The sequence below is a fragment of the Parasteatoda tepidariorum genome, chromosome 2 (assembly GCF_043381705.1).
Source record: "Parasteatoda tepidariorum isolate YZ-2023 chromosome 2, CAS_Ptep_4.0, whole genome shotgun sequence".
Lineage (NCBI taxonomy): Eukaryota > Metazoa > Arthropoda > Arachnida > Araneae > Theridiidae > Parasteatoda > Parasteatoda tepidariorum.
The window spans coordinates 21,964,975-21,985,738 of record NC_092205.1 but is presented as its reverse complement, the minus strand read 5'-3'; the positions used below and the strand labels follow the sequence as shown (position 1 = coordinate 21,985,738).

The window sequence follows — 20,764 nt, the reverse complement described above, 5'->3', positions numbered from 1 at the left end:
AATGGCCCCTTCGGACTTCTTTTTTGACCCCAGAACTTGAAAATTCCCATCAAACAATATCACTTACATAAGCTTGCACCTAGTCTATAAATGGTATTCTGGAAAAGTTCTATCCTGCTGTCTACGATGCCTGCATGTATCGCGTATCACTTGAAGCGATATATCAAGACCAAAATATCCCGTTTTGGAAATCATTTATTGCACTTTACTTTTACCATTCCCATCAATAAAAGCATTTAATTGTCCATGGCATTACTTTTCTAAGAAACCCTATACACTTAGGGGGCCTTTATAGAAACGTAGAGTTAAAAACCGTAAATTTACGCGATAGTTTCATTAAATATTAAGAAAAAAACAGAGGATGAAATTTTGTTAAATCTTAAATTACATTAATATTATTTCGTGCCTCGAAAAACTTCACTCATGAATTAACTTGGAGCAGAAACTATCGATTAATTTAATTTAATAAGTAAATATTATTAATATCGGAAAAATGTCCGCATTATCTTTCACTTTGCCGAGGAGAAATATTTCTTATCTTTTAATGGTTATCATAAATTTGTTTTATCCAAGAAAATATTTCGTACATCAGTTGGCGATTTTTTTCTTTAAAACTCTTGTCATCCTTTTACATAATACATCTTACACAAAGCAACTCAGTTGGCAGGCTTTATTAAAGTTGTCAAAACACTTAGCAAAGACTAGGTTTTTTCTAGCATTTTGATGGAGGCTGTAATTTTTCTTTCTTGAATACTGTCAGGGCATTTTTCTGGCGCTGTCTTTGGCGACGGTGATGTATGAAAGGTACGTCTTTGAAGTGAAGATAAATGCGACGAATTTTATTTTTCAACAGTTTAGAAATTTTTGATTTTCCAAAAGTGTATTGAAGAGAAGGATAACATTTTTAAGATTAACGCTCTATGTGAGAAAATATTAGCCTATTTTTAATTAGAATAGAATTACCATATGGTTCAGTTCAATAAAAAATTATATTTGCAATATATGCTAAAACTTAAACAAGAAACGAAAGAAATAGAAAAAAAAGACAAATTATTATTCTTTAATAGTAATAGACATGGTAATAGACTCTTTGATAGTAAGAATTCTTCTGACATGGCTCAAATTTTTACTAATTGTATATACAAGTGCAGAATCAATTGCATTACGGTTTCTGACGTTGCTTACAACGGAATACTAATATTTCAACCATATTTTCTGCCTTTTTTTAAACATTTTATCCATGCTATTCATTAATATTTTTAACATATTTCATGATATTATTTAAAGCAGAGGGAACGCGTATGAATATTTTTTCGATTTAATGAATTTTTCAACATATTTTAAAGCAAAAATAGGCTTACTTTAATTTTAAATTTTTATTTAATATTTTTTTGAGCAAAGTAATATACATACATATATTGGAATGATATATAATAAAAATCAATCCAATTCCAAAAACTGAGAGAATTTCTTCTCATAAATCACTGTTAAAATGCAGTTGCCAAATAATTAGAAACCCGAAACAAAACATGCATGAATATTACCAAAAAAAAAAGAAACATTTTAAAATACTGATACACTCATTTATGTTTTATACACATTAGCATAGTGGTAAGTAGAGAGAAAAGAAATTGAGGCTTTCAAAAAGTGCTTTATTTAAGCAAATAAAAATAGAAATCAGAAATTAGAATGCATCTCAAGATATCTTATCTTTACACAACATTTTACAAATAAATCAGTAGTAAATTCTTTCTCCTTTAGCATAAATAACCATTTGTAGACGGCTTGGCACAGATTCAACGAGAAACTTGAAAGTGTCGAAAGTAGTTTTGTCCCATATTTTTACCAAATCTTCCTGTAATTCCTTAACTGTAACTTTCCTGTTTCTTCAATTTTTTCTTCAGTATTCCCCCCAAACTGGAATCAGGGGATGAATGTCACTTTAAAATATTTATTCCTCTATTACCAAGCCATTTTTGGAATTTGTTTTGAAGTGTGACTACTAGAATTATTTTGTCCTGACAGGAAAATGTTAGGGTTTCCATAGTTGGAAGGAATGAAAGAGCTTTAGCTAATTGTTCAAAACTCCGATGAACGATTTTTCTGGCTACGCATGATATTCTACTTATTTTTTGGGAAATTGAGAGGTCCTTCAGATCCTGCTCTTCTGCAAGTCCGTCGTTATTTTTTAGACTGTTTTTCTTCAAGAAAACGAAAAATTATAATTTTTTTTCTCCATTCATTTCCATCAATTTTCGAACGTCATGAATACCCACACTTATTAAAGTTTCATTCTATATTTTTCTTACCATGTCATAATTCTTCACTCAATATAAAAAACGAAATATATTTTCAAGCAAAAAAGGCTGAATTATATGAATTAATTGCGTTCAGTAGTTTCAATCCCCTATAAACAATTTTTATATACAAAAATAAATTGTGATAAGAGTCATCAAAAATTCATAATTTTAACTTTCTTAACTCATGAATGTTTTTTTTTGTTTCGTTCTGCGTAATTGATATATAAATAGGAAGGAATAGTTTAAGGAACACAGCTTCGTCAGTATTTATGAAGGCTAAAGTGATTATGCCTATCCATATGATTTAAATCAGACTTAATTGGATTACTATAAGCGACGTCAAGCCTTTGTGTCGAATCTGATTTGTTTCTGAATCAACAAACGCCATAGTCAACCTACGAGAACGTTACTTTCAGGTATCCAATTATTCTTGTTTATTTCAATAGGTAACATAGTTATTTAAATCTGTATTTTTGTTTCAATGATTCTTGACAATTAACGCAGAAGAGGGAGGCGTTTTAACAGATGTGAACCAGACATAACTTGCAAATCGATTTAACTTAACTATTTCACTTTTGTCTACTGCCTCCATTATAATCTACCTTGTTGTTAATGTGCATTTTTTTTGTTCATTTCCTTACCCTTTTCATTGGTTTTTACCCATTTTACTAGTTCATGTAAGAATAAAGAGCCTAAAATTGTTGTATCTCCAAATAAGTATTAAAATTTCTGCGATGCATCATTACGGAGGGATTACGAGTCAAAAATAATTCGGACATAAAATTAAGACCCTTGATAAATCTGAATTTTACGTTTCTCTTTTGTTATACATGTTGTAAATAACACATTATTTTCGAAACAGGTCATCAGTTTACCAATTTTCATGTTTTTATCAATTACTTTTCAGATCCTTACTTAACATATTTTATTATTACATAATTAACTTATTATATATTTAATTTTTACATTAAATTTTATTACTTTGATACTTAATGCAATATTTTACTTTTTATATGTCTTTCATTATTTAAGATTGGATATTGCTTTTTATTCACATTGTTATGTGGACATACATAATGTGTCTTCTGCATTTCGTCCGAAATGTTTAGAATTTAGTCCAAAATGCGCAAATTTCCCCTATACTATTTCCTAACAGGAAAAAAAATGGGAAAAACCTGTTTTTAGAGCCAAAAACCGCAGGGTTGAAGTTTGGAATAAACCGGGAACTTCACTCAGAGGGCTAAATAATATTGCGCAAATAGTGTGTGTGGCTAAATAACATTGTATTAAAAAAAAACATGCCCACAGCAGTATAAAATTATTACAATGTCTATAATTGATGAAAAAAATGAAAACAATTTACTTGCTCGAGTAATTATTTATAATTAAGCTGCAGTTTCGCTGTCGCGTAACTTTTGTTCAAAAAATTACTTCTACTTATAAATAATAATAAAAAAAACCCAATCAGAACAATGCATTGATATTATAATTCACCGGTTTTTATGTCCTTATTATCTCCAATTTATCTTCTGTTCTCAAAACAAAAGGAAAGACGAGATAATTTTTCTTCTTACAAAGCTTTAACGAGGCAAGACGACCACGGTTGTTGCTTCCCCCGATTCCACTGTTCAGCGTCCCTCATTTTGCTTCTACAGAAGGGGCGAGTATTAATTAAAGTCTATTTTGCGCCAAAAGAGAATTATGAATCCCTTTTATAATTAGGCACAAATTGCAGTCATGACTTATCCCTGGAGAAAAGAACTCATGTTCCTTCCCTTACCCTAGATATAAAATATGAGTACCTCTTGCTTCTGCCCACCCCCACTCATTTATAGAACTTTTCCAGGATTTAATGAGGGTTTCTGTTGCTCAGCAGTGTTTAAAAATGATGTCTTTGTTAATCAAACTGCCGTAACGTTATTAGCAGCGTCATGTTTATTCGTGTTGCGTCGTATGATTCAAAATTATTTGATTAAATTTCAACCGATTTCTTTATTTTAGTACAAAGATTCAAGTTAAATTCATTCTACAAAAAATTAAGAATAGTTTCTGGAATGCTCAATTATTATCGATATTGGTAATATAACTAATACTAGATCGATGAATTTGGTTTATATTTTATTTAAAAAAATCTTTATTTTGCTGTTATACATGTGTATTCAGAAGAGAATATATTTTAAGGTGAAAAATGTGTACGGTTTTATAAGTCTGATTAATTAATGATAAAATTAATTTCATTTAAATAAACTATTTAGAAATTCATTAGTAAAATTTGACCAATGAGTTGGATTATTCCAGATACAATTCGTTTCATTTAAATGGAATTCCGTTTTAATAATCTATTTTATTACTCTTAGTTATAGGTATTTAATTTATTACAAATAATGAATTAAATTACTTCATATAAACTGAAAATTCCTACGCATGAATTTTAATTACTGAATTAAATCATTCTACTTACCAGAATATTTGTTATATATACTTATTATATACTAGTTTTTGATTTAAAAAGGTATTAAAAATGGTTTTGACTATATTCTAAGTATAATTGGACAGTCTGTCAATCTGTAAAGTTTATGGATCGGAACATTTATTTATGTTTACGGGTTTGAGACCCGTAAATTGATAATTTGGAATGGTTAAAAAAATCGCGAATGCTATGCTGTTTTGTAACTAAAACTAGCATGGTTGTAAAACCGTGAAAATAAAATTTTATTGGATACTGAAGTTAGATTTTTTTAGTAATAGACATTAGAGTTAGGTTTAGTTGAGTAGTATTTTGTCAAGAGAGCCGTTTAATTACTTTATCTAGTGGTGCCATCTATTGTGAGAGATAGGAAATATTATACAGTATGTGGTAAACAAATCTGTTGCATTAATACTGGGTTGCCCATTAAGGAGAGCATATCACTGAAAACTTCTCGCTGGGACTCAAACCTTAGCTTAACGGGTTATAAGATTGACAGAGCCCTATCGACTAAAATATGTACACATCTGCGAGGAACTAAATGGTTCATGAAGTGTTCCCCGCACACTTATTACTGTAAGATCCTTAGACATCCTTAGACATATATTGTATAAGGTATCCGATGATGTAAAATAAAAAATGAATTCGTAATCCCTATCACACGGTTTATCTTATAACTTTCAAAGTTTACTTAAAATTTTCATTGGCCATGGGCATAGTTGGTGAGGATAAAATGTTGGTTGCTTAACCGTATTATTTGAAAACAGTAAATAAATGATTTTTCTCACAATAATCTTTTGATTAGCATCTTCTTTTATTATAGTTATTTGACTGTTTTGGTTGTCCATATCAAAATGGTGTTGTTGTTGTTTCTAAGGCTACTCGCCACACGGGCAAGCCTGCTTGGTTAAACCGAGAAAATTTAAGGTGGAGTGTGCATTTCTTGTTTTTCAGTGGCCCCATTTATGGCCAAGAATTCGACTTCTGCCAAACCACACGTCGCACCCGTTTATAGGGCGGACCCATTCATACATCCATTTATTCATCCACAGATCGTAATTTTGACCTGAATCTGAGAACGATCTTTCTCCAAACCAGTACCCCCAGAGCTTATGATTTATTATGGGAACATGGAGGACTTTTGCGACTCAACAGATTTAACGTGCATCAGTCACTTTACTACACGGGGAACTCACTTTACTACTTTTGCCGAACCCCCGAACTCTCGGACATGGGCCCAGCCCCCTACCGACCAGGCTAACCCGGCTTAAAATGGTAAAATAACAATTAAATATTTTGTTATGTAACCCTTTTTTTCGAAACAATTCTAAAAGTGTGATTCTAAAAGAATTCTAAAAATTTTGGGCAAAGAAAACAGAGAAAAAATGCATTTAAAATAATATTCCCTTAAAATAAAAAAACGGAGAAAATATTGATCTTTTAACTATGTTTGAACCCTTTGTTGATTGGTAAAAAATTGTTTTGTTTTAATAATTTAATTGCACCTTTCATTGATTCGCACTTTGAACGAGGAATATAAGAAAACACAAACTTAATATTCTAAAAACGAGAAAATATTCACATATTTTCAGACGTTAGAGAAAGATCTTAGGAATATAGTCTTAACTGAATCGGAAAAAATCACTTTTGCGCTAATTCTATTTGAAACCAATTACTTAGCTACTCCATAGAAAAATTCATTGAAATTTTATCAAAAAAATTCCCCTCTTGTTTTTATTTTCCCATATTTGCCACCGAAAAAGAAGCAACTGAAATATATATTCATCAAATCCATCTGAAGTGCTAATAATTCAAAATGAATTTCTAAAAGAAATTTCAGCAATATCTAACAATTTATTCTTAAAAGGCATACAACAAAAATTTCGCGAGATTTCCACGAAAATTCTACTATTCATGGGCAATAAGGAATTTTCTTTTTCAAATCTTTTCAGTTCTTTAGCAGCATAAAATATTATTTTTTTTCTTCCTTCTGCCTAAAAGATATTGTAATGTATTTTTGGGAGTGCCGAGTCTCATGAATTTTCCAACGATGAAGCGATATGTAAACTACCAATATTTTTCATTTCCAATTGAAAATATATCATGTGATTTAAAATTCCTCGCAACAGATGCACCTTATAGGTACCCATTGGAACTCCAAAGGAAGAAATACTGAAACATGCTTTGCAATATTATGAGAAAGTGAAGAAAAAAAAATCATTTCAGAGACCCGGATGAAATATGGAGATATGAATGGAACTGATAAAAGTATTATGTATAATACCTTGTTGGAAGAACGAAATAACTAAGGTAAAAGTATATGAGTTATGCGAAAGATATAATTCCATTCGATTCGAAAGTCTATCCATTATTAAACGTTTGGGAAATGCACAAATGGTTCAGATTAAAATGGTTTTGAAATTGTAGACGTAAAACTTTCAAGCCATGGAGAACTGAAACTAAATATTGGTTATTTTAATAGAATTAATAAATCTATGATGAATATTTCAGAGATCATTTTGTTATCTCCGAAAATAGAATATCAAATTTATCTGTTGGAAGGAAGTTCTAACTAAAATTAGATACGTAAAAATAAATATTAGTGCTCTACAGTTAGTTATACATTTTGGAAGTTATAATATATATATATATATATATATATATATATAACAAGCAAAATATAATTATTCATCTCAAAACTCCCTCTTATAAATATCTGTGTTCTCGAAAATCATTGAAACTACTGTGTTTAGAATAGAGTAACTATAGTCTTTTTAAATGAAAGGATTATTTTTAAAGTTTATTAATGCAATTAGTTTATGTTGATTTAGTCTTTTTGATTAAATTTTTATTTTGTTTCTAAATAAATTTTAAATATTCTCTCATTTTAAGTAATAATAAGTTGCAGTCAAAATAAGTTGTAAAAACGTTAACACCAATGACAACTTATCTGATTTACAAAAATTTTCATAATTTAATGTGAAAATTATAAAGATTTGAAAATATTTATAATAATAATCTTGTTAATGCATGTTTATTATATTATCTATGTTGTGAATATTTTATGTTGTCAAAGTAAAATACAAAAATTGCATATGTGCAATAAATTTGCGGATTGTTTCATTATACTGTTAAATTGTCATAATTTAATGCAAAACTTATAAAGATTTGAGAATCCTTATAAAATATTGTTGTTTATATATATTTATTATAGTATCTTTGTAGTAAAGATTTTATGCCATCAAACTTAAATACAAATATTAAATATGTGCAATAAATTTGAAGATTCTTTTATTTTTCTGATAAATTGTCATAATTTAATGCAAAAATTTAAAAAGATTTTAGAATCTTTACAAAATTATTCTTGCTTAAACATGTTTATCATAGTATCTATTTTATAAATGTTATATGTTATCACAGTTGAACAGAAATATTAAATATGTTCAATAAATTTGTTGATTCTCTTATTTTACTGCTAAATTCAAATTAACTGAATTAAAATTCAAATAAGGGAGAACATTGGAGAGATATTACAACTTTTGATTTTACACGCTTTCAAAGAAATAATCAAATCATGGAAAAATTAAAACTGAAGGACATGAAGCAATAGACTAATTAATAATTTAAGAAGTAAGCATTTAGACACTTGCTGCTTTCAAAATTGCTAGATGCTAAAAATTATTAGTTGATCGATTAAAATCTTGGAAACTTATATTTATTAAACTTTTATTTATTTTGTTATTTATTACGCCAAACAATTTAGTCAAATTTTACTTTAAAGTATGTAAAGAAAACTTTTGAAAGCTTAAAAAAAATCTTTTTAAAGAACCTAAACACGCAAGTATATATTCCAATGAATGAATTTAAATAATAGTTTTCAAATTGTTATTTCATTTATAGACTGGCGTTGATGACATAAATTTCTACGTAGATTTATTTATTTGCTAAAACTTTATTAAATTAATATTGTAAAATTAAATCATTTTCATTCCTAGATAAAAACTAATTTAAACATTACTGCTCATTTAGGTGAAATTAATACTTTTTTCAAGAAAAACAAAAGAATATTTAAATGTTGAATATCTACGTATTGTTCATACTTTTGAGTAATTATAAGCTAATAAACTGCGATGATGTCCGTATAAGGTTTTTTAGAAATAGTTTAGATGAAAAATCAAATGCTATCAACTTACAAAGCACATCTAAAGTCACTGCATGCAGAAGAGGTGGTTGATGCTGTAGTTTCTGAACTTCATTGAGACCTTGGCAACAAAAATCACCCAAATGGTCGTGCCGCGAGGCTATAAAAACTAGTGTAGAAGATGTCCGGTATGTGGCATCACTCATCAGATCTTGCGATGCTGGAGGTTGGGGTTCCACTTCACGTGATCTGTTGAACCAAGTGATGGAAGCTGCTGGTCTCGAACCTTCGACCGTACATGTTAAAGAAACCATTTCTCCGGCGACTACTGGTGTTGTTGGTCCACGTACGCGCAATGATACAGGTTTCACTGTGAAAAGGAAATTTCATAACATTAATTATCATATGGTTGAATTAAATATTAAATCATTTTTAGATGCATTAAATACAATTTAGCAATTAATAAAATTATGTCACTAAAGAAACTATAGTTACAGTTAAAGTTACACTCTTTCTACAAGATGTATGCACAAAGTTCGGTGAACGAATAAATACGCTGAATATTATATGAGTAAAATATGTCTCTACATGAGAGTCAGACATTAAAATAGCATTTAATGAAACGCGAGAAATAGATATGGGTACATCTGTCGTGGGAGGGTTCCGCAGTGGACTGGTCGTAAATATACGATTTCCAGTAGAACACCGAAGTCAAACACTGGCAGCGACTACTTTAATCAGTCTGTCTGGAGAAGTGTCTGGTTACGCGGTATCAGTCCTCGTTAAACTGTTCTACCGTAAAGTTAATGCGCAGATCGTCTTCATGCGCAGATCGTCAATCTACCAAAGCAGGGAAACCATCTTCTCTTCAGGGGTTAAAAATTATGATGGCATGTATTCAGGGTCATCCTCATGCGTGTTTCTTAAACCGCCGCCAATACCCCATTGTGCAGCTCTAGTGCGATGTAAATTAATTACTGCTACTACTACTGCTGTGGATGGTTTCATCAAAACAGAGTATTCGCAGATAATCACCAAAAACCAAAATGGAGCAACATATACCAATATTTTGGGTTTACGACTACTAATGTTCAACTCCGTAGCCTTGTAATTTTAAACCCAATCCAGAAGACAAGGGAACTCCTGTCTAAGGTTATTGGGAGAAATTTGCCTTCGTGGAGGACTTTTTGATGGAACTAATCCATATATGCATTACCTGGAGAAAAAAACCACGGGAATCTCCCATGCTAGCTTCACGGCAAGGGGACTCTAACCTATGATCTGTCTACCACTGAGGATATTTCACGTCAGCACTGTGGTCCGCACAAGCCGGATGGGGAATTCGTATCGCCCAGCCATTGCAAGGATTCGAACCCTGTTCACGACATTAGTAGACGAAAGCTGTATGAGGAAAATTTATTTCTCAACCCTTCCATCTGACCATATTTATTGAAATTTTACATACTGATTTTCGAATTCTGGACAGATTTGAGCCAAAAAGTTCTAGAGTTTTGAGAGAGGTCGACACACGCACACCTGAACTCTTTTGTTTATTTACATAGATAAATTACTATTTTAAATGTCCAAAAAACTTTCTCAGATAAAAGAAAAAATTAGAACCAGAAGTAAAACTAATGTTCTTCGTAGAATAAAAGCAAAATTGGAAACTCGTGCAAGCATTCTTTAATATTCTCTGCTCTGAATTTTTACTTTTAGTATTGTAATTTTTACTATTGAATTCTAACTTTTAGTATTCGAACATTTAAAGGAAACCGCAATTTGTACTTTAAAATAGTTCTTTCAACTTTAAGTAGTTTAGTTACTTGAAGGAAATGTAACGATAACTACAATAACAATAACAGTTTTATTAAAATTTTATGAATAAGAGGGTTTAAGGAAAAAAAAATACAATTTCCTGATTTCCTCAAACATTAGAGAAAGCATTAAATTATTACTCTATGAAATCATTAACGAAATATTCGAACAATTTATGATTATTAAGTACTGAATCTGAATAAGAAACTTCTTTTATATCATGTGACAAATACGACCAAAGAAATCTTTGAAAAGATTAAAAGTCCCGATGTAATTTAAATTTTCTTGAGATCAAGAATGAAAAAAAAGGTAATAACTTTTACCCTTAATTAGAACATGCCTTACTTGTTTCTTATCCCATTTTTGTAGAATTTTTCTAGAAATGAAATTTTTTACCTCTTTTTCAAACCACTGCTGTAACTACTTTTTTTTTTTCATTTTTTAAAACCCAAAGCAATTTCGTTCATACTCAAAAAAGGCTCGTTAATTTTGGCACGGCAATTAATCAAAAACTGTCTCACAGCGACCAGTGTAAATCCGGACTACCGGATCTTTTTTTTGTGCTTGAAACCGGATACGTCGGATCCTATGACATCGGCTATTAATTGCTTGGATGCCCATTTTTTCTCCCGCTTAATAACAAGGCATTTGAAGACGTTTAATTATCAGCCATTAATGGTTATGACAAAGGACGAATTAATTATTTTATCTTTGGAAATGTGTGAGTTAGCGGTTGGTGCCTAGAAAGCCACATTAGTCTTTCTAGAAAATCCTTTTTCGACGAGCTTTCTATTAATCGCTTGAACTCATTTAATATTGGCGAATTATTTGGCGAAGGAAGTGGTGTAGGAAACAATGTAATTAGAGTTAATCGCTCTTTGTTGAAATCGATTTGGCATTTTAATAAGGTAAGCGTGTGGTGTCGCCCTTCGCGTAGTTAGGGGGTCATTTGGGTGTAGTTAATTAAATTGATTGGCTTGATTTATAGGCTGGCATGGAAAATTATTTATTGAAATTCTATTTCGAACGCATCCATATTCTTTCATCTAGCCTATTATAGATGGCTTTAATAAAAAGCGCTGCAAAATGAAGAAATGAGAGCAAAAGTGGTCTAATATAGCAAATTGATATTTTTCATCTCTATGCATTATTTTATTTTAAATACGAGCTATAATAGATTATTGACTTTTAATAAAATTATCTACAGCGCCAGAAATTTTGGAATATACTACGCAGCAATATCGTTAAAGTTCGGTGCAAGTTCAATATTGTGACAAATTGAACCATGTTTCTTTACTTCTTATACTTGATGAGACAATCTTATAGTTCAACTTGAAAATTATCATAAATCGATTAAACACTTTATTGATGTTGGAGAAAATTTGAACCACGCTATGGTTCATGGTACCCAGGTTATTGGCTCGACACTATGTGGCTACCTTGAACCATCGGTGAACATTGAACCAATTTTTCTAACAGCATGTGTACAAGCAACACTTATGTAAGAAACAAAATCTTTATAGAAATTCAAATTTGCTGATCCTTTGAATGTTCAAATTTCTTTTTAGTCCACTGCTATATTTTTAACTTTTAATAATTTTTAGGTATGCCCTCTGTAACATTTACGGCCTCGGGTGATCTATAGTTTAATATATTAATATTTATAGCTTGGGAAAATTTTATCGATAACACATTATTTATTTCATTTATAGTCTCAAGCAATCTTTATTTTTAAATAAATAATCACAAAAAACTGAGGCGGTAATGCTTTACTTGATTAAAGAAAAAGCTTCATTGATTTCAAAAATAAGCAGATCTAAATAAAAGTCGAGAGGTTGCAAGTGCTCAAAAATAGGCGCCCATTCTAGCCTGACAAATCTTGAAAATGGGTGCCTATTTCTGAGCGCTAAAAACATGTTTTTTTTATCTCCATCTGCATATTTTTGAAGTCAGTGAAGATTTTTAATCAACTAAAATATTCATTCTTATTATTACATTTATAGCTTCAAGTAATCTTAGCGCAAATTGACAATTACACTTTTAGCTTCAAATTATTTTTACGTCTATCTATCACAACATTTGTAGCCTGAAAAAACTTCATCGTTAATCCAGTATTACTACAATAGTTAAGATTATTATAACGTCTTGGCACAAAATTATTACGTTTATAGCCTCTCTCGTTATTTATTAAGTTTACTTGCCTCATATAACACCTCAAATACGCAAAACAATAACTACCTTTTTGGCCTTCGCGCGAATTCACTGTTTCGTTAATTACCACAAAAACTTTTAAGGTAATATATTTATTGCTTTTATAACCTTCGTGTAATTTTTGCGCAAATCCCCTACTATTTTAATAATACCAAGTATTTTAATGTAGAATAATTACTGCTTTTATTACCTGATATTGCATTCAGTTCGCTATTATTTTTTATATCCTCAAATATTCTTATTAAAATAATAATAATTATTATTATTAACTATTAAAATAATTATTACATTTGCAATTTCATATTACATTTATACATCACTCTACTAGATCCTTTGTTGCTTTGAAAAATATCTGCGACAGTTCAATTGTGTTAATGGTCTAACTTCCTATTTGTACTCTTGTTTTTTCCTATTAAAACCAACGAAAAAAAAAGACAATAAGTTCATGTATCAAAACCAGATTGGGTTTGAATGGCTTTTTTTCATTTATTTAAAAACTAAGCAAAAATTGTTTTAGTTACTACTACTTTACTAGAAGCACAAAAAATGGTTAATCTTATCCAAAATTTTGCATGACTTATGTATTTGACCAATCCCATGAGGATTTTAATAATGAATAGAGCAAATTTTGAAGCAAATGGCAAATAAAAATTCCAAACAGAAAGCGCAGTTTATTAATATATTTGGAAAGCAGATCATCGATGAGCTCTTTATTCTGGACACAGCTCAAAAAGCCTGCTTGAGAAACAAAACAATGTGTCTCTTCAGTGTTCTACCCGAAATTAACAACCAAACGAGGTATTTTCTACTTGTTTTTCCTTACTTTCTAAAGAATAAGCTTAAGCCTGGATTTCAAAGGTTCTGTCGTCGCTTGAAATAATTCTTTTTGGCAAATAATATATTGTTTTCATTATTGATGTGAGTTTGCAATGGTTATTCATGACCGTTAGATCGATTTGCAGTCAGCTCCTTCTAAGTTTGTTCTGAAAATGGTGTAAAACGTCAACACAGAGAAAAGCCACAGTTCAGAGAAAATGAGATGCGTATCTGATCTTATTTTTCAGTAATTAAAAGCTTATTCCAATGCTACATTATCTGGACTCATAAAAATGTGTGAAAATTGGAAACAAGACTTTGATTTTGATAACTTTTATCTAGGAGGAAAAAGGTCGCCAAATTGGCGACTTTCACAAAAAGTTTAAGAACTTTTAAAATACTTTAGTTATGTATTTATCTTTGTTAGTTATTTGGAGCTCTTTTGCCAAGGAAAATAAGAAGAAACCTTAGTTTAAATGCTTTACACTTGAAGCGAACGAACAAATAACTAAAATATTTTAAAAATTATTAAAGTTTTTGAAAAATTGTTAAATTGGCGACATTTTTCCACCAAAAGGAAAATTATTCCAAATTTTTGGAAATTTTTATGAGTCCAGATAATGCAGCATTGGAGTACGTTTTAAAATATTAAAAAAAAGAGACCACAAACACTTTAAATTTTTTCAAAACTGTATCTTTTGTCCATATTGTTGTTTTGCGCCATTTTCAGAATAAGCATCGTGGGCGCTGGCAAAAGATAGGCTGAACTTGACCAAACAGTCCTGAGTACAGTATTTAAAAAAGTTCTTAAGCTTTTCTTTGAAAATCGCCAATTTGGCGAAAATTATGAAAATAAGTGCCTTATTTCCAATTTTCACACATTTTTATGAGCCAGGAGCATTATGTAGCACTGGAGCTGCTCATATAACAGAAAAAAAAAACATAATTTCATGTGATAACAGAGCCTTATAAAACAGTCTTAATTTTTCGAAAAAGGCCTTGAAAAATCTTGTTAAACACTAATGGGCAAAGTCTAGGACATTGGGGTGGGGTATTCTGCAGATGTAACTTTTCAGTCGATTTCTACGTATTCGGAACAACAAGCGATAAAATGGTTTTGAAATATCTCAATTCGTGCAACTTCAATTTAATAACCCTATTCAAAATTTATTGTATCCGTGATAATCTTATCTTATAAAAAGAACTGTGGTTTTTTTTAAAGATTTTTTCTTGAAGGACTTATTAAAAAATTGTACAAAGCGATTTAATCAGATGAAAGACATTACGATTTCATTCAGATCTATTTCAATATTTTTTTAATTTATTTTGTTCAATATTTTTATAAGTGAAGTTTAAAAAATTAAATCAAATGCCATGTCCATTTCTTTAATATGTATTTCAAGGTGTGTCCATTTTCTTAAACACTCATTACCAATTTTCTTGAACACGTATTTTGAGCTGTGCTCATTTTTTTAAATACTCATTGTGAGCTGCGTTCAATTTCTTAAACACAAATTTCAAGCTGTGTCTATTTCTTTAAACATCAAATGTTCAGAATAAAAATCTCCCAAATGAGATATAATTAAATAACGTAATCAAGTAACGAACTGGTGGTAATAAATGATCTCTGAAATGACTGAAATGTTGTCTAGTTGCCACATAGCTCTTGCGTTACTAAGTTAGACTAAACTGTTTCGGATTTTAACATTTAAATTCAATGAAAATGACTTTAACTTTTAAACTATTCTCCTTCATTTCCACACTTTCATTTCAGTACTTAAATGTGACTTTTTAGTAAAAAGTCTCTTTTTTGTAATTATTTTATGCTAAGTAAATTCAGAGCATTATTTATTTGGGCAAATTGTCAACAATTACAAAAATTTGGGATCAAAGCTATTTTTTTTAAATGAGCAGTGGCAGACACAAAAGGAATATTTAATCAATGAATGATATATTTGTTGCAGTCAACAAATTATCTTTTTTTGGCTTATACAATATTTCTTTTCAAAAAGAGTTATTCATAAAATTAATTATTTATTTTGAGTGATCTGAATTTCGATATTTTTTATTTGACAAACTAGATTTGTCAAACATAGTGATAGATTTGCTTGATAATCAATAAATAATATTTCATATTCATCTTTTTATATTTCTGATGTCATTATCAGCAATTTGATTTTGTAGGAATTTCTCATATTTCCTTTACAAAGTAGTTTTTTATATAATTAAATATCTATTTAGCATGATCTCAAGTTTGATATTATATGTTTGACAAAATAGTTGTTCAGACTATCAATTTTTATATTTTAGATTTATTTTTTATGATATGTATATCATTATCGACAAATTTATTGTTTAGGATTTTATCATATTTTCATTATAAAACTATTATTTAGGTAATTAAATACTTGTTTAGCGTGATTTGGAATTCGATATTGTATGTTTGGCAAAATAGTTTAGATATTAATAAATTTTTATGATTTATTTTTAGTGATTTGATTAGAATTATCCTCATTTTGACTTTTTATGACTGGTACAATTTTTCTCTACAAAACAGTTACTTAGACAATTAATTATTTATTTCACGCGATTTGGAATTCGATATTTTATATGTGCGACAAACTAAATATTTAGATAACAAATAATTTATGTTTGACATTTATTTTTATCGATATGTCTAGCATCATCACGAATTTGATTTCTTTTTTCACAATTTTTTCATGACAAAACGGTTATTTAGATAATTATTTACTTCGTGTGATCTGGAATTTGATCTATTATGTTTGGTAAAATAGTAATTTAGATAGCAGGTAATTTACTTTCTTAAAGAATTAAATACAAACATATTACAAAAATAATTATTTATTTAAAGAATGAGTCATTTTTAATGAACACAAATTAAATTTATTATAATTTTTTAAACGGGGGTTATTTATTGGAAACAAATTCATTTTATTCTTTAAAAACTTTAAGCACAAATATCTGTTTAATAAAGAATTATTTTATTTTTTGATACCTCGCTTGATTCCTGCAATTCGAAACAAACTTTCGAAACTGCTTCTACCTCCATATAAAAAAGAAAAAAAAAAGAAACAGAACTATCAAACCAAAGCACTTCCTAGTCCCTTAGAATTTTTCCGAACAACAAAAAGCAGATATTATGAGGGTGGGAAAGACTCCCCGAACAAAAGAGAAAATCACTTTTTCGAACAAAAAAAAATCTTTTCTGTTTTTGAGGATGTCTAAGAAAAAAGTCCATAAAGTAAGGATCTAACATAAAATCTAGATTCAGAATTCTTCTCAGAGTTAGATTGTTTTATATTTTGTTTGAACTTCTAAAGCTGTGGAAAAATTCTGACTGCGTAGGTGTGGTTAAAAAGTCTGGCATCTAAAAAGTTTATACATTTTGTTCAGAAACTTTCTGGGAAAAATATTTCCTTATATTTAAGTACCATAAAAAACTTCGGCATAAAATTTTTAGTTTAAAAATTTGAATATATACTTGAATCCATAAAACTATTCGCGAATATTTTCTAAGGAGTAATGTGATAGATTTTTTGCGTAGTTTCAAAAATGTGGTTTTTACACACGTGGGGAAAAATATTCTCGCAAAAATTACCGGGCATTTTTAGTAAAATATTATTATTCTGATTTAAAAACTAAAATATAGGGCTCTTTAACCATTCATTTGGTAATTTTTCCCTTCATATGGTAACGGTTTAATTTAAATTCTGGTTTTTAGAATTAGTTCTTTTAACCATATATCTAGTAAATAATACAAAACTGGTACATATGCCTCGCTCTAAGGTATTGTGATAAAATTACAAAATTTTACCTAAGTTGCCAAATTTTATTACATAATCTTAAAACATATTATATTGTTAATTTTACAAAGATTATTACGAAAGCTTTACGGTAAAAGCTATGAAAAATTTGGTATTCCCAAAGAGTCAGAAACACCGTAAATTTTATCATATTCTGTTAGTTTTGCTCTTACTTTCTTTCTCAATGTATAATTTTACTTGTGTAAGAATGTACAACTAACTTATGTTTTTTTAAACTATTGTTTTTGTTTTACATGTCTACATGCTCAATTTAAGACCAGGATTTTTTTTAAATTTCTACTGGTGGTATGATAATGATGTTGAGCGAAGAATTAAGACAAAAGAGCTGACAGCGGTTAAACTGAGTGAAACATAAAAATTAGCGCATATTTAGAACAAATTATCAGCAGGTGCTAGACACTAAGTCTGACGGAAGAGGAAAAAAATCCTTTTGGTACCTTGAGTTAATGGAAAAAAGGTAAATTTGTCGTAGTTTGATTGATAGATTATTGATCATCAAAATTGCTATATGTAGATGTCTTTGCAAATTTTTGATTGCAAAATGTAAGTAAAACTATATTTTATATTTTTTCTTTACAAGAAAGGTCACTTTTCTCTCATTATGCCGACGATTATTTTATTAACATTTTCAATCGCTCAATTATTTATATGTCATTTTCTTACGTTGTATGTAAAAAATTGCGGAAAAATTTCCTTAATTTTAAATTTATTTTTAAGAAAAATAAGTGTTACTTTGTATTGCACAAATGCTATTTCGAAAAGATGTTTATTAACAGGTTGTTTCGTAAGAATTCTCTCTTAATATATATTTTTCGAATAATTCTCACATACAAGTGCACATCATAGGGTAGAAAACTATTATTTGAGCGAGGTTGAAACAAAAACGCTATTGAAATCTGCCAAATTAACAGTTAGGAAAACCAGAAGGAGAATTAAATATTAGTTTGATTGTACCATAAAAATAAAAGCGGTTCTAAAATCCACCGTTTCAACTCTCTTCCGTCAATGAAATTGGATTTGATGATTTTTATGACCCAACTTGTCCATCAGTAATCCGTTAGATATCTATAGAATTTTGGTTTTTCTTGAGTTAAATATTACTTTGCGACCCCTGAAGTATGCACTTTTTTAATTGAACACATTCAAAAGTCAAGTCAGTGCATCAGCTTTTGCATCCCATCATCAAAGAACTATACCATCTGACCATTCAACCAGTTAGTACAATTTCTTTCAACAAGTCCAAGCGCCAAGCGTCCAACCTTTTCCCAAGCGCTTTTTACACAGAAATTCCCTAAGTTTTAGAAACAGGTGAATGTCTGACAGTGCTAAATCAGGGCTGTATGGTGGAGGATCCAGTACTTCCCATTTGCGTCTATAGTTCGTCCCGGTTGCTCTTCATCAAGAATATTTGTTCTTCCTTCATTGAAAAATCTAAGCCATTTAGGCACATTTCCATCATTCATTACATCTTTACCATAAACTTCAACAAGCTGACGTTGAATTTCAGCAGTATTTACCTTTTTATACTATTAAAAACCGAATAGCTGAACGCATTTCACAATCAGCGGGATTACTGATGGACATGATGGCAAATGAAGCAGCATTACCATGTAAACAACTCTGGCAAAGACGTGAAACGTAATGGTGGTGTAGTGAAAGACTTGCCAACTGACAGGATGCGTGGACACGATGCGCAGTCAGTTTTTACTTTCAAATTTACCCTCGTAATTTTTGTAGGGATCTTATTAGTTTTGATAATCGCTTTTGCATTTACCATATTTCTTGTCAGTACGAAATTGGCTACATCGGGCAAAAAGGACTCGTTTCAGAATTTAGACTTAAAGTATGTCCTTTATCAAGAATATTAGAAGTCAGCAATTGCTGCATATTATTGGAATCTTAGGCATAAATTCAATTTCGACACTGCCAAAATTTTTCTCCTCCCAGTCTCACTAGCTCATCTTGATTCTTTGGAATCTTATTTCATTCATATAAATGCTGATTTCTCTGTTAACGACATTAGTTTCTCACGACCTCCCCATAGCGCGTGGAAATAAATTTTACCCTGATTCGCTCTCTGCTGCTGTGAGCTTTCTTGTTGTGATTTTCATTTTTTCTCTCTTTTGGCTACTGTGGTTTTTCTACTTTTGTTTCTTAGCTTTATGTTTTCGTTTTTGTTGCAACTTTACGCTTACTATTTTGTTCTTCTCATTTACATCTGGCCAGTCAATTCAGTCAAGCAAGTCAATTTTGCAATTCCGAATATTTTGCTTTTGTTGATCTTTTTAATTCATATTTCTCTGATAACCATTATTCTCAATGTTTGCAACAGCTCTTTCACATTTTTATTCAACTAAAATTTTAATTTAGTTTCATTTTCAACAATTTGCATACACCGAAAATTCATTCAGAACAATACAAGGCACTACTCCAGCCATACAAGTTCATTCTTCATGCCGGGGTTCCGTAAAAAGAGTGACCATTTCGACTTATAAAGCCGAAAATTAATTCAGAACTAAACAAGACGCCGTTCCTAACCTACATGCTTATTCTTCATAATAAATATTTTAAAAATAATTTGTAGTCTTTGTTGTGTTAAGATGCGTACAAATGCTAGTTAAATTAATCATGAAATCTGAGTTCCACTAGAACAGTGGTGGGGAAACTTTTTTTAAGACGGGCCATTTGTAATAACTAGACAATCGTAGCGGGCCAAAGAATAGTGCTTAATCGTTAAAAAATTTATGTGTTCTATAAACATATACATATATTATTATATACACTTATTATTTTAATAGTAAAAAAGCAAAAGGTAAGAAAATTATAAGCACAAAATACAAAATGAATTTAGTGTAGTTCTTGATGTGAAGTATTATCACTTTATTTTCTGGTGTCATTACTGGTTGATGGTGCATGAGAAAAATGAAATTGAGACTGTTTCTTCAAAATTTCATCATAGTCCGGTTCCATTTGCGAAGCAGAAATTCTTAAAACTGATGAAAGGTGCTCATCTGTAATTCTGTTTCTTAAAGAAGTTTTCCTAAGCTTCATTGTTGAAAAGATTTGTTCGCATATATAAGATGAGCCGAACATTGTCATTATCTTCATTGCATGAGTAATTAGATTTGGGAAATTATCTGGACTTAAATTTTTATAAAATTCTAGTAAT

The 20,764-nt window shown here is 30.0% G+C and overlaps 1 protein-coding gene across 1 annotated transcript in view; it reads right to left on the bottom strand.

Moving 5' to 3' along the window:
- The window catches only part of LOC107447604 (B-cell receptor CD22-like), a 401,378-nt gene that overhangs the window by 130,243 nt on the left and 250,371 nt on the right, over nt 1-20,764 (bottom strand). Inside the window, exon 4 of the mRNA XM_071177281.1 lies at nt 8,961-9,278. Within this exon, the coding sequence (XP_071033382.1) occupies nt 8,961-9,278 (318 nt within the window). The remainder of the gene's footprint in view (nt 1-8,960; nt 9,279-20,764) is intronic.